Raw genomic sequence first — 16,064 nt, 5'->3', positions numbered from 1 at the left:
CTGAAAATCTCGGGAACATTTCTGAAGCGAATGCCACTAGGTGGATCCTTCATCTTAGGAATGAAGTCAAAGTCGCAAGGTGGAGTATGGTGGACGGTACGGCACTTCCCAGCTCCATCGATAAACAAATTAGCCACAGCCTGTGCTGCGTGCAGCCGAGCATTGCCCTGCATGATGAGGAGCGGGTTCTGCAGAAAGTGTCGCCGTTTCCGTGAGGCAATGCAGATTCCTCGCAAGCCTCTAGGAACACTTTATTGACACTGTCGTGCTGTACGGCCCCTGGCACATTCCATCTTCATCCAACTCAATTGTTCCTGTTTCGTAAACGTCGTGACAATGCCACATCCGACCGCTAGCTAACAAGAGTCTCTGTTCTTCTCGTCAGTGGGCGCGCGCGTGATGTGGGAAGGGAGAGTCGATTTTCTCTGAAGTTAAGTAGGTATGTAACTAATGTGTGGTATAAGTAGAGACCCCGAAAAATGGTGAAGCGCGAAATTCACGAAATAACGCGAAAATTTGATACTTTAAACGAATTTTGTGACTTTCCTTTGATTTTGACATTCACGAATTTTCGCGCGAAGTTCACACTTTTTCGCGCGAAATTCACGCTTTTTCACACAAAATAATGTCCTTATGTCGTAAGTTCTATTTATTTACGCCATCATAAACATAGGCGTGAAATAAACATGGACTGAAAGACTAGTGCCGTGATATTATCTTCGTTTTGACACGTTACTGAAATCCACGTATTTTTATTACTCTCTTTACAAGCAGTAAATATTTATTTATTAATTTATTTATTAAAATCCACCACTAGATCCCCTTACAAGCATTACACTTGGGGATATGGGCTTAGTCAAATTAATATAAGTATGCATATTTACAATATATACATAAATTCCTTTTTCAACACTCATTACAAATTACAATCACAGATTAAAATCAATGAATAAAGTTTCCTATATTATAAATATATCAAAAGGCCTGTATTACATAATAATATGTTAAAAATCATTGATATCTGATATTGAATAAAAAAAATTTTTAATTATAAAATTTCTAAGTTCTTTCTTAAATTCATTATGATTGTTTAGAAGTAATAAGTTTTTAGGCAACTTATTAAAAAGCGTAATACCTTTATGTTGAACTCCCTTTGCATATAACGTAGTTTTAAAACACTTAGGTTTGAGTTTATATTGATACCTAGTTTTATAATAATCGATAAAATGAGTTTCTTTAAAATTTTCCACATTTTCTTTTGTAAATAACAGTAAACGATAAACATATTCGGAGTAATATGGTAAAATATTTAGTTCTCAAAAATATGGTTTACAGGAGGAATTTGGTTTCTTATTAAAAATAATTCGAATAGCTCTTTTTTGTAATCTAAAAATGTTCACACTGAAACTACTATTTCCCCATATTTCAATTCCGTAAGTCATGTAAGAGTGAAATAAAGCAAACTAAGCAGTACGTAAGGATTCCTTATCTAATGTATTGCTCAAAATTCTAAGTGCATAACATGATTTGCTTAATTTTTTTACTGTTTGTTCAATATGTTCTTTCCATTTAAGACTTTTGTCTACTATTAAACCTAGAAATTTGCCATCGCAAATGAAAACAAATGTCAACAATCGATATGTGCGCACTACCAACATAACAAAATTTACTCCACAGTTTTCGTGTTTTGAATAATGGTCGTTTTTGCCGCAAGGCGCACTGGTGTCGACTTTTCTAACCTAATTTAATCGCATCGAGCTAAGATAGCAGTCATTTTTGCGTCCACATATCTGAGTGTTTACAACTACCGTCCACATTTTGTAAGTTTTGTGATACAATTGAATTTGTGGCTAAGATGCCGAAAACTTCGACACTTTTTGATCGCGAAAGAGAGATAAAATCGGATGATTTTATATTTTTGATCAGCGGGACAAAATTATGATGTGCAAGTTCTGCAACGTGCGGGTTGATTGTACACGCAAAGACACGTGCAAAAAGCATGTGGCATATGACACACACAAAACAAAACAAAAAAGACAATTAATTTGTCAAGCATTCTACCGTGTCTAAACAAATCTCGATAGGCGACTGTTGTAGTGTAGTCATGAAGTTGGCGCCACTGCAAGACAGTTGTGATGATGGTGTCATGGAGCTAGGATAAACACGGAGTGGTAACAGATAATAAATAGAATAGAAGCAGTGTATGTGTTATTATTATATGTCTGCCCTTACCCTGAATGGGCACTAAAACATGGCGCAGTCGGTAGGATCAATAATAAAAGACCATTGTATCAAGAAGAATAAATAACACAGTGCCGAATAAATGGAAAGTGCGGGAGGAAACAAAATAAATGAACATGTGAACCTAAAGTAACAGCACAGATTAATATGTTGATAAGATAAGAACAAGAAAAAAACAATCCATAAAAAGTGAACACCAGGCTACTGCAAACGTCACATAACCTCAACATGGCGGGAACTGTTAATTTGCCAGCTGCATTGATACTTTCAGGAAACGTGGCAGCACACTGGAATACCTTCAAACAAAACTTTGAGATTTATATTATTGCCAGTGGAAACGATAACAAACCTGATAATATCAAAATAGCTCTGTTGCTTAACATTATAGGTCAAGAAGGTGTTGATCTGTACAACACATTCAATCTTAACAATGAAGAGAAAACAAAGTATGATAAGGTGATACAAGCATTTGAACAACACACAACCCCCAAAAAAAATGAAGCATTTGAACGATACATTTTTAATCAGCGGTGCCAAGCTGAAGGTGAAACTATTGACCATTTTGTCACTGATCTGAAAAGACTGGCTAAATCATGTTCATTTGGGGACCTCGAAGAATCCCTGATTCGTGACAGAATCATTGTGGGAATAAGTAGTACCACGCTGAGGGAGAGTCTCCTGAGAAGGAAGATTCAACACTTCAGCAAGTAGTCAACCATTGTCAGGCATCAGAGAGAAGTCGGGAACAAGCAACACAGATGCAACAGGGCCAAGGTAGGACCAAACAAACTGGTGGAGAAGAAACAACCTCAATTCCAGTTGATGCCGTTGCTCGAGGAAAATATAACCCTAAAAGAACAATTAGGACAACTATGCAACAAGACAGTCAAAAACAACACGTACATGAACGTGCGAGATACTATGAACAACCAAAACATCTTCAAAGCATTTCAAATTGCTCATATTGTGGCAGAAAACATCCTCCAAGACAATGTCCAGCTTATGGCAAAAAATGCTCTGCATGCCAGAAATATAATCATTTTGCGGCTATGTGCCGAACAGAACAACAAATCCACGAAATTAGTACAAATGAACATTATAGTGAGAAAAATAATGATAGTGAAGAAGACGTTGCATTTATGTATGGAATTGTGGCTAAACAAGAAAAAGAAATTGACTCATTGAGGGCGAAACCAACAAAAGAATGGAGACAGGATGTATGGGTAGAAAACAAAAAAATCAATTTTAAACTGGACACAGGAGCAGCTGTTAACACTATACCAAGCGAGATATTAGATCAAATAAGACCAGAAGTGAAAATTAAGCAGACAAACATAACACTGGAAGCATTTGGTGGATCTACAATTAAACCAGAAGGAACTGTCACACTCAAATGTGAAGTGAAGGGAAGAAAGGTAGATTTGAAATTTGTTGTGGTAAATTTACAGACAACACCACTACTAGGTTTAGAAGGATGTGAACAGCTTGAACTAGTGAAGAAGGTACAGTCAATTGTGGCAGAGCCTACAGACAGCATTACGAGAGAGTTTGTGAAAAACAATTCTAAAATATTTCAAGGCTTAGGTAAGTTTCCTGGCACATACACAATTAAGATAAGAAAAGAGGCTAAACTAATTAATGAGCCCCCGCACAGGATTCCAAGTTCAATGAAGCCAACTTTCAAAAGAACTCTTGAAACAATGGAAAAGAGAAAAGTGATTGAAAGAGTAGAAAATCCAACACTGGAACATTGCATTAATCAGTTAGTAACTGTAGAGAAACCAAATGGGGAACTAAGGTTCTGCCTAGATCCACAAGAGCTAAACAAAATCATTGTCACAGAACATCATCTAATTCCAACCGTGTCAGAAGTTGCTGAAACATTGGCTTTTAATGAGTATTTTACGGTGTTGGACTTAAAAGATGGGTATCATCAAATTGAGCTGGATGAAAAATCAAGTAATTTGTGTAGCTTCTCAACTCCGTATGGAGTATACAAGTTCAAAAGACTTCCTTTCGGCCTTATCTGTGCTAGCGAAACTTTTCAAAAACAAATGGAAGGCAACTTCAATGATATTCCCAATGTGATGGCATATCAGGATGATCTCATTGTGTATGCAAAATCAGCAGAAGAGCATGATAAAGCCTTGCAACAAGTACTTCTTAGGGCTGAAGAGAGAAATATCAAGTTTAACGCAAGGAAAGTGCAGTATAGAAAAAATGAAGTTACATATATAGGCTTCAAATTTAGCAAACAAGGAATGAGTATGGACCAAGATCGAGTAAGAGCATTAGTCGACCTCAAAGCTCCAGCTTCGAAAAAAGAGCTCCAACGATGTATGGGAATGTTTAACTATGTTCGACAATTCATTCCGCATATGTCTACCATAACAGCACCCTTGCGGCAACTTTTATCAGACAATGTATGCTATCAGTGGCTACCTACACATGAAAATGCTTTTAATGAAATTAAAACTTTGATATCCAATGCACCAGTATTGGCAAACTTTACACCATGCAAAAAAATAGTGATTCAATGTGATGCCAGCAAGGATGGATTAGGGTGTGTGTTACTGCAGGACCAACAACCTGTAGCCTTTGCATCGTCAAGCATGACACAAGCCGAACAAAACTATTTACAGTCTGAGAAAGAGATGAGAGCCATTGAGTTTAGCCTGAAAAAATTTCACAATTATGTGTATGGGTATAAGGTCACAATCATGACGGACCACAAACCACTTGTTGCCACAATGAACAAGCCTGTACACAAAATAGGTTCATCAGTTCTACGCAGACTGAGGCTAAAAATACTAAAATACAACATAGAGGTAAAATACTTACCTGGACCTCAAATGTACATTGCAGATCTACTGTCCCGGTCATATCTCTTAGGTCCTACTGAAGAGGACCCAGAAATGAAAGAACTAGTTCATGAACTAGTTAGGCACTTACCCATGTCTGAGTCAAAGAAAGAACTCTTTATCAAGACCACAGAAACAGATAATGAACTTTCAGCTCTCAAGGACATGTATGGCAAGGGTTGGCCTGAACATAAAAAACAAGTGCCAGAGTGCATTAGGTGGGCATGGCCTATGAGAAATGACATTTATGTGGACAATCAGTTGCTCTTTTACAATGACAAACTCATTGTACCTCAAGCACTGAAGAATCTTATTTTGAACCTGTTGCATGAAGGTCACAATGGAAGGGACAAGACTATAGCCAAAGCCAAAACTGTGTACTACTGGAAAAACATGTATTCAGACATTACAATATGGGTGAGTGGATGCCATATATGTGAGAAATATCAATCAATGAAGAAGAAATCACCAATGATTGCACAAGAGATTCCACAACTCCCTTTTGAGAAGGTTTCAGTGGACATTCTGGATAATGCAGGCAAGAACTACTTGATTGTTGTTGACATATTCTCAAAGTGGCTGGAAATAATACCAATAAATCATAAGACAGCAGAAAATGTTTGTGATAAACTGAGGGATGTGTTCTGCACGCATGGCATTCCAAGAGTAATTAGAGCAGACAATATGCCCTTTCTATCGCAAACGTTTGCGAGGTTTGCACGGACCTATGACATTGAATTGAGAACATGTAGTCCGCACTATCACAGAAGTAATAGCCTGGCAGAAAAGGGATGTCACACAGCAAGGAAAATACTAAAGAAAAGTATGGAGCAGCAAAAAGATTTTAGAGATCTGCTAAGAGAGTACAGAAACACGCCACTGTCAAGCTTAAACATTTCACCGTGTCAACTACTAATGAGCCGCCAGATAAGAACATTACTACCAGTGACAAGTCAAATGCTTCAACCCAAAGTTGAAAAAGACGCACATAAAAAAATGATATTAAATCAAGAACGGTGCAAACAACAGTATGATAAGACAGCCTTGAAACAGGCTAGCGAGTTTAGAGAAGGAGACAAGGTGGTGATAAAAACAAATAAGAATGCACAATGGGAACCTGCTACAGTTGTAAGGATACACGACACTCCACGATCCTACGTTGTAAGGAACCAGAATGGAAGAGAAGTGAGAAGAAATGAAACACACATAAAAGCGTCTTCAAAAACAGAAGAAAGTGAAAGACATCAAGAAGTCATATTGCCAATAAACAGCGAAGAAAAGGAAGGAAGAAGTAAAGAACATCACAGGAGAGCTCAGGAAACATCAGACGGTGTAACAAATGGTTTTGCAGGCTTCAAAGTGAATACTTATAAAGACCATGTAGTGAATGATGAAAATGGTAGTGCAAATAGACAATCATATAAATTTAGTTTAATGGAAGCTGACAGGAGTGTAGGGTGCACTAGAATGCAAGATACTTCTATCAAACCAGCTGGTGTTAACAGAACAACAGTAACAAGATCAGGGAGAGTTATAAATCCTCCCAAGAGGTTGAACATGTAATGTATGTATGTACAGTGTATATGACAAACAACTTTGAAAGGGGAGATGTTGTAGTGTAGTCATGAAGTTGGCGCCACTGCAAGACAGTTGTGATGATGGTGTCATGGAGCTAGGATAAACACGGAGTGGTAACAGATAATAAATAGAATAGAAGCAGTGTATGTGTTATTATTATATGTCTGCCCTTACCCTGAATGGGCACTAAAACAGCGACAGCGTGAATAAAGCAAACAAGCTTGAAAGTGCAGAAAACAAGAATTTTTTTTCTGATTTTGTTAATATGATGCTGTAAGTTAACATTCCTTTGGAAAAAGCTGATCTTCCAGCTATGAGGGAATGGTGTAACACCCATGTTGAAGGTTAGCCTTATTTTTTTAGAAATGTTTTCCCCCTCTAATAAAAGTTCATAAGCATATGTAGGCCTACAATATTATCGATTAACTTACCTTTACTTCAAATAAATATGCAAGTACCTCAGATTAACAAACACATAAAATAGGATGGATTGCATTGTGAAATGGTGAGCACACCACAATATATTTTTGACTGATTGATTGATGGTTTGACTCTGTAATCCAGCAGTACCTAATCTAGAAAAGGTTAGGTTAGGTTAGGCTAAGAATTGTTTTGAATAAATTAGCCCATTAATATTTTCAGCGATAACCTTATAAATGCTACCTATTTATAAGTATATTGTAAGTTATGTATACATTTTAGGTGCAGGGGATTTGCCATCATCAGCCAACACTCTTAGAGAAACTTATGTCCCAAAAATTGGCTAGGCAAATAAGGAAGCAGTAAGGCTATGGGGTTTTTTTTACACCGCCAATGGCATAATTTTTTCACAATTTTTTGGGGTCTCTACTGATTGCTTATTTTTACACCGATTTTTTGCACAGCTTGCTAATTTTTACACCGGTTTTTTGCACCGCTTTTGTCATTTTTTTACACCGAAATGAGCCACTTTTATTTACCATTTTCTGGGGTCCCTAGGAATAAGCAACAGTATTTGGTTCCGTTGCATGTCGTCTCTCCAGCAGCGCTGCCACTATGAAAGTTCCAACCCTCGTATTTGTTGTTTCATGTTTCCCGCATTAGGCAGTATGAACTCGAATGGTGTAGCACTGGGTCACGAAATTTGCAATTGGGTTTAGATTTTGCAAATCTTTAGATGTGATGTTCAAAAAAAAAGTGCAGTTTTGGCTGCATGCAGGGTTCAAATAAAGTTTGTTAAATAAACCAGTTATAATTTGTCAAGTAGTGAATTTAATATCAGTGGCAAAAATTATCTTAGCTTGTCTTAATTTATTTGTTAGTGCAAAAGAGCATCAAATCTAAAAGCTTGTGAAAAATTCTATGGGCAGGTCTCTAAAACCCTGTGTGCAGGCGAGACTGCGAGGTGGAATGAGGCAGGAATTGGAGCAGTTGGGTACGGGGGACATATGAGCACCCTGAGGAAATCCACCAGCTCACAGCAAGTCTGCAGTGTTCCTCACTTGCAAAGAAATATGGGTTTTACCCTTGCCAGGAATCGATCCACGAATGCCTTATTAGCAGACGAGTACCTGACCACCAGTCACTGTGGCCCGTAGCAAGCATTCTATTACAATTAACAATGTAAGACAGGGTGATTTTACTTTAATTTTTTTGACGTGACGTCTAATAAATCGATGAACGCCGGCTGCACGCACGAAAAAGTGTCCCACTACGGATGTCCCACTACGGATGTGTCCTGTTTGCTCATTGTACGCATGCGTGGCATCTCTCTTCATTCTCATTGTACGCATGCGTGGCATCTCTCTTCCACTCGATTGGAACAACCATTGATTTGACTTTTCAATCATATTTTCGTCATTTGAATTATTAATATTATGTAATTTAACGATCGTCCACCGATTTTCAGCACAATCCGTACGGTTATTTAAAAGTAATGTTGAATTTTCAAATACGTTTTGAACCAACAATGGTGTTTTACAGTTACACATAATAATTCAAATTACACCCGGGATCTTTTGCACAATGTTTTAAAAAATATTGTAATACATTATAAATAAGTTTGGTGTATTTGGGATGCATATTTGTTATAAAATCGTAATAATATTATTCCCCTACCGTGAACAAAAATTTTTATAAATAACATCTGAAACAATTATTATCAAGTATGGCCTTGTGGCCGTTCGGTCAGCACCGTTAACTTCCATTTCAAAGGTTGTCGGTTCAAATCCCGGCAGCTGTAAATTTTTTTTTTATTTGTAAAAATAAATATGACACACGCAACATTTCAAAAGTAATAAATGTATTTGAATTAATGAATGCAAATAAAAGTAAATTTATTAATTAAATTGTACATTTCATTTCACTCCTTTGTATACATACAAAATAGTGATAATTCAATAAAAATGATTCAATTTTATTCGTAAAAGTATGCAGAGGTAGATTTTATCATACAAAAGATAGAAAAATTAAAAAAAAAATATTCCTCAAAGAATATAATATTTTTAATGCCGAAATGGTTTGGTTGCAAAAACCTATTACGGCTCAGTCTCAGGCCGAATATTATATTTCCTTTTCTTCTGGATCAATAATTTCATCAATGTTTTGTTATGACGTCACGTTAAACTATCGTCCGTAAACCGACTTTACAGAAAACCAATTTTTTTTTTTTCTTTCATTATGAATCTATCAAATTTATGTGAATCGTTTGTTGCAGAAACAAAACTTCTGGAGTTGGGAACGACCAGGAGTCCTGGGATGCGCCTCTGAGGAGGACCCACTCCAAACCACTGCGGGATCATCATCTTCAAGTGAGAGGCGAGTGACGTGGTCATGTGACGTTTTTAAACTGAAAAATAGTGCGGTCAAATTAAAATGCCGTTGAGAAGAAGGGGGTGTTCCGATCTCGGAATACTTATTACTGACGGTAGCTTTTACCATTTACAGTTTTTAGTTGTACCCGCCAGTGGCGCAGACTATTTTCAAAACTCTTGATGTGCGCCTGTTGTTGACCTTGGCTGTCAGGTAGCATTACTGCACTGCCGGCATATTTAGTTTGCTCGTAGTTTATCAGTACTGTCTGTTTTTATTTTAGTACAGTGTTTCGTGTTTTTAGCAGCTGGTTATATTTCACAGACCTTTCACTTAGCAGATTGACTGGTTACTGCACATTGTGAATCTGCCTGTATTAAACATTCTCAGGGCCACTTAGGTCATGTTCGCAAGTGATTTATGATGTTATTTTGGAAAGTTGCAAACGGCCAGTCAAGTCAAACTCACGGGCCACAGTTTTTCCGTGGCTGCTTTAATAATTTTATGAACAAAATAATGTCAAAGTTGTTGCATATAATTGCTGTCTTCAACATTGTCTTTCCAGGTCACGTAGTACAGCGATCTTCAAAAACAAACAATGAGGAAATGCAGAATCTGTGGTTTGATTTTGTATTTTCAATGACACTTTTGGCACATTTTCGGGTGAATGTACATTGATGGCAGTGAGTTAAAAACCTAGTATATATTGGGTACTGGCTTGTAATACTTATTACTTTTCACTTTTGAGTAATCTTTTGTGTAACTTGTTACAGTATTGCTGAATAATCTCTAGCCTAAGTTACATTAGTTGCAAAGCCCAGATATAATAAACATAGGGTTTACGCTAGCTATCGAACAGTTGTTCACGTTATGATTTCAGACAAAGAGGTCCAGACTGGCTTGTCTCCTTGCAACGAAAATGATTACCTGAGCACCGTGGACAACTTCATAGAAGCTCCGTTCAACAGGGACCCGAAACAGATGGTTCCTGGAAAGCAGACTTTCGCTAACGAGTATCAGAGAAAATCCTACGCCAAAAACATGAACAAAATGCCAATTCACCAAGCTGGAAATAACAGATTCGACCACAGGGACTTCAACAGCAGCCGAGTTATTACTAAAGAGAAACAGGTAAGAAATACAAATAACGAACTCCTGTTGTGTGACAATTGACGCAGTAAATTTGTAACATTGCAGACCCCTGTCCTCCCCAACTTTATGTTTATCTTCAATTACAATAGAGCAGCTGATTCTGTAATTCCAAGTCAAAGTGTCCTAGTTTAACATTGTATATTTAATTTTCAAAGTTTTTTTTTTGGGGTCAGGGGGAGGGGGAATGTTTGAGCATGATATTTCTAAAAAGCCATTTAAGTAACTTTTTCCTCGTTTTGAATTTTTTTTACCAAAATTATTTAAAAGTGTTTTGCTTTTATATGTTTTATATGGATATTATATTATCATGTTAAGTTCCACTTTAGTATCAGTTTTTGTTGTTTTATATGTACCTAGTTGGACAGTTTTCCAGTCTCAGGAAGGAAAAAAGAAAGGAAGACAGGGAGCGCGACAATCAGGCGCCTGCCAGAGAGATGTAGTTATTTTCTCGTTATCGTTAATAAGAAAAATCCAGTACATAGGCGCATGCTATTTCCAACAGCCAGTCAGGAGACACCATGCCCTGGCGTGATGTGTTTCCCCAGAACTTCAAGGAACAAATTGTTTGATTTATTGACCTTTAGGGAGCTGGCGTTGAAGCTGAAGGACTTCCTTATGGTTTTCCTCATAATTAGGAACAAAATTATGTGGTGAATTGCGATAGAACTGAATCATCACCGAAAACCATGTTTAAACACCACATAACACCAAAATGCAAGTTATATCATGGAATTAAGTAGCATTAAACCAAAACTTAATTCAAATCATAAAAAAATAAATATTTTAATGTTTAAAATTCAAGGAATGTCATTATTTCCAGACAAAATATTGTAACAAAGTGCATGGATCAGAAAAATTAATTTGTTTCATTGTGGATCTCTGAATTGAATCCATTTTAAACCATAAATCTGTGCTAATATATTTTTATTGTTTTGAAAGTATCTTTTTTCAGACAAATTTACTAAACATTATTTCACCATAAAAATGCAGCATATAAATTTTACCCCTATTTTAGTAGAGTAAGTATTACAAAACAGCTTTTAAAAGTAAAACCAATAACACCGTTCTCCTTTGTTTCAATAATGAAATAGGACTAAAAATAAAACCATAAAATCTTGTCTCTACTTATAAGATAATGTTTGTTGTGTTTGGCTGGCGGGGCTGCCTCACTCTGTTCCACTATTGACAAGGAAGGTAGCTGCGTTGTCCAACTAGTCTGTCGGTAGATGCTGTCCTGACCTATCATGTCTGGTGGTGGCTCCCCAAAAAAACAATGAAGAATTAACGGAGAGATAATTAACGCTCGCTGGTCCGGATCTGCCACAAATAAATCTCTCTCGGCAATACATGTGATTTAGAAATCAAATGACAGCGAGTGTCGACGCTGACCTATGGCGACAGCGAATTTTCGTGCAGTGGCCTTGTGCTATAAATGTAGTTGGGCAATTTTACAGAACGTTCATTTGTTTGTCATCATCAGGAAAACAGTCAGACAGTAACTTCTCATAAAAATAAACTAAATCCTAAATGTAATCACAGGTACATACTACAATTGTTTTGAATTGTGTGAGGGAATGTATTTGATCACTTTAGCTTTTTGGTAACAAGAATAAATTTAAAAGGCTAATGCAACAAATTCTTCTCTTTTATAACAACCAAACCAAAACTAATACTAAATAAATAATTTTAGAATTTCAGTAAACCACATATGTTGCATATAAACAGTACCAAATTTTCAAGTGTGTTATGAATCGTCACCATTTTGAATTGCCTAGCAGGGCCAATTTGGAGTGTAACAAACATAAAATCACATGTTATTACTAAGAACACACCATGACTCCTTAGAGACAATTTGTATTAAATATCTGTAAATAACATTTTCAATAAAACATTAAATTCAACTGAGCTATAATTATTATAAATCGAAAACACCTTATAAAACAAAAATAAAAACATGAAATTTGAATGATCTTACATGGCATGAAGAAATATTCTCAAAAGGGGAAAAATTAAGCATATTTTGGTAGAGTAAGTGAAAAATAATTCAATTTCCTTAATCTAGAAAGTTATTAACCTACAAGTTCTTGAAAATATTTAACTATACCATATTTACCCGCAGAAGGATCGTCCCTTGATAGGGTCACACCCTTAATAATAACTGTACTGTAATATTGCCCTTGAAATGAAACCTTTGTAATTAATAACATATGTGTTTATTATTTCAAAGTACCTACATTTTTTAAAAGTTCGCAAGCAATATTGATTATAAAGGCAAAAATATTTTATTTTTTTCACAGCAAAAGAAATTATTTAAAAGTAATTATTAAAATAACCTTCATTACATTATTGGCAAATGTTTTGTATTCACTTTTGAACTTACTATACCAACGCTTCTTTGGAGAATTTCCTTTATTAAGTGGCACAACAGAGGCATGTGCTTCTCGTTGTGCGACAGTCGAACGTGGACTCCAAGCCGTACGTAGGCAGCTTCTACCCGCGGAGCGACTTGCCCCGGCCGTACCAGCGGTCGACCCCGCGGATCGTTGCATCGCAGGTCGACAACAGCTACCACCGCGACCTGGAAAACAACGTCACCGACAACTGGAGCTCGCAGAGCTCGGCAAGCCCTTCCGTCAAAGCACCTAACGAATACGACAGGTGAGCATCCTTTCCGTAGTCTGCTGGTACTGTGTGCTCTGGGAGTCATTTTTTGTGCCATTCACATCCTCGCCTTGTCTTTTCCATGATCTTCATCTGATATCCATTCAACGGGTCCTTAATTGTTTACTGGTTTTTCTAATGGTTGTGTGTTTCTGTACACCATTATATTTTTGCCATTTGAAGGAAGTTGGATACAGTGAAATTTCATTACAACATGTCTCAAAAAAACCAACCCTTTTGGTGCTTAATAATGAAAGTTCTTTATAATGAACTATTACTAAATGTATTGTTACGAACGTAAGCAAGGCCGCGTCATGCGCAGGTGCACGCTGTAACATGAGATGTGCCGTGCGCACCTGGGTCGCTGCTTTATCTCCCTCCAGCCCTCCGCTCCCCCCGCAAGGCACTATTAGTTTGACATCCGAAACCTGCCAGCTGCGGAGTTACGCGAGACGCCGACACGTGTTTTCGAGAGATTATTGCCGTCGAGACGACTCGAAATGACGCGACTGGCCCTGGCCGCTCTCGTGAGTTCTGGAATTACGCCGGGGCCTATATATTTGCCCGAGGACGTCAGGGCAGGGAGTCAGTGGAGTTCAGAGTGAAGTCGGGAGTTTTCCCGCGGCGGAATTTCCAGGCGATAGAGCGGCGAAGTCCCTGGACGAAGGTTCCAGGGCGAAGAGTTCAGTTCCGGGCGATAGCATTGCGGGCGCGGCGGAGTTCCGGGCGGAGTTCCGGGCGGAGTTCCGAGCGAAGTTCCGAGCGAGGCGTCGAGTGGGATCTCAGCGAAGGGGAAATGCGACGGTGGCGGCGGTGTGCAGCAACGGAGTCCTGCGATGGAGGTGCGGCCCAGCGAGGTGTGAGGATTGTGAGAAATGAGTGACTGGAGGAAGCAACATTTTTTTTTTAAGTACAATTGATTAATTGGCATTTTTAGATTGTTAGCTAGTAATGTAAATAGTGGCAATAAATAAAACGGTGTGTGATAAAAATCTTTAATTGGGCTATCCTTTACGAACCCGCAGTAAATTGTAACAGTGAAACATATAAAGATGTAAACATATTGTTAGTGCCTGAAAATATATACTTCAAAGTGAGAACTCCTTTATAGCGAGGTACTTTATATTATAATGAGGTTAAATGTTTTTATTTTCTCACTCATCACTTCTCTCCTAGATCAGGGCTCTACAGTCCTGGGTGCCAGCTTTTTGTAACGCCTACCTTTTCCTCCCTAGCGACTAACTACTGCCATGCTACCATTACCAAGATATAATTGCACATTGGTGGTGGTGTTACAAAATCTTGCTGTACAGAACTGACTGTGTTGAACAAACCGGTACAGTGTTAAAACCAGTGTGTGTATATTTTATCTGTGGTGCGCAGTGCAACATGAGCTCATAGATAAGTTAAAGTACTTTTTGGTACAGTTTGGTTGTTAGTATCCCCCGTGGCAGGCTCACTCACCACAGATGTAGTTCCAGTGTGCTCCAAATGCTTGGCAACAGCGCATATTTACCGTATCTACCTGCACCTGCACCCTTAATTTTGGGGAAAAAATCTAACATTTTCACTGAAAGGGTCGCCCTTGAATATGAGTCCTACCATATAACTGTCTCCAGTAGAATACAAGTGAAGTCTTTATGGTCCATATCTCCGCTTATTGCCGCATAAGAAACTGCACTGATGTCCTTCGTCTTTCCCCTCTTCATCCTTTATGGTCCTCCCACCTCCCCTTTCACCCTAGCACTATCTAAAAAAAAATGGCAAAGGAAAAGAACGCTATTTTTTGTACCCATGTTTCCCTTCCCATCTTCTCCAAGACAGAAAAGACCGCAGGCTATTTCCTCGTCAATTTTTTTTTGTCAGTTTCTTCAATAAAAGCAAACACTCCGAATGAATTTTGAAGTAGAAAGCATGGGAAATCTCGTGCAAAAAACAATGTTTGGACACAGTTGCATCACAAAAACCTGTCAAGATAGACATGATATTGTGTAGGGTGCCAGTTCACAATGATGTGTGAGGGGTGGATAACCACAAACACTGCTGAGTGGCCTCACGCACTCAAACACACATGCGTGCGCTCCCTTACTCTCTCTCTCTGGATTCCCCTCTTGCCGAGCGACACAGCCACCCGGCACCAGCCATGTAGCCACATGACAGGCGGCAGTTCATGATGCTTTACAACTCACTGCTGAGATACTTTAAATAAACTATTTATATTTACCAATGACATAGTATTTATTAAAAACCAACACAGGCTAGTTATTTAAGCATACAGTCAACCACAACAATGCAATGTTAATTTTTTTTTTTTTACCGAAAATGGAAATTTTCGCATATGATTTACAGTACATTTTATTTAAAAAAAAAAAAAGCAGAAAATATGTAATTCATACGCGGGTAAATAGGGTACAACGAGACGAATGAGCTGTGGGCACGGCATTGCACTGATGCTGTGCTGTCATTTACTTGTCAGCTGCGCGAGGTGTGGTAAATTATCTAAATATTTCCAGAAGACCATAAAGACTGGCTCATAGATTTTGTGTCTTAGCTCCATAACTTTCAGAGATTATATATAGGCCTGTTTTAGAGTCAATGTTTTAAATAGTTTTAATAAGAGAATGTATGCGCCATTCAAACTCAATGATTTTTTTTTTATCTAGATCCCTCTTAAGTTAATGCGTCAAGAGTATACAGTAACCCCCCTGTCCCCCCTCCACAACATCCTTGAAGCATGACCTATAAATGTGCAACACTGCTTCGCATAGAGGGTGGTGGCGG

General features: G+C 37.9%; 1 protein-coding gene across 1 annotated transcript in view; it reads left to right on the top strand.

Annotated features, from left to right (window-relative positions):
* Positions 1 to 16,064, top strand: part of LOC134538730 (neither inactivation nor afterpotential protein C) — a 180,052-nt gene that overhangs the window by 158,517 nt on the left and 5,471 nt on the right. The window contains exons 24-26 of the mRNA XM_063380190.1: positions 9,376 to 9,476; positions 10,351 to 10,601; positions 13,078 to 13,280. Coding sequence (XP_063236260.1) covers positions 9,376 to 9,476; positions 10,351 to 10,601; positions 13,078 to 13,280 — 555 coding nt within the window. The remainder of the gene's footprint in view (positions 1 to 9,375; positions 9,477 to 10,350; positions 10,602 to 13,077; positions 13,281 to 16,064) is intronic.

This window comes from Bacillus rossius, chromosome 14, assembly GCF_032445375.1.
Source record: "Bacillus rossius redtenbacheri isolate Brsri chromosome 14, Brsri_v3, whole genome shotgun sequence".
NCBI classification, from domain to species: Eukaryota; Metazoa; Arthropoda; class Insecta; order Phasmatodea; family Bacillidae; genus Bacillus; species Bacillus rossius.
This window is presented reverse-complemented; position numbering and strand designations above follow the sequence as displayed.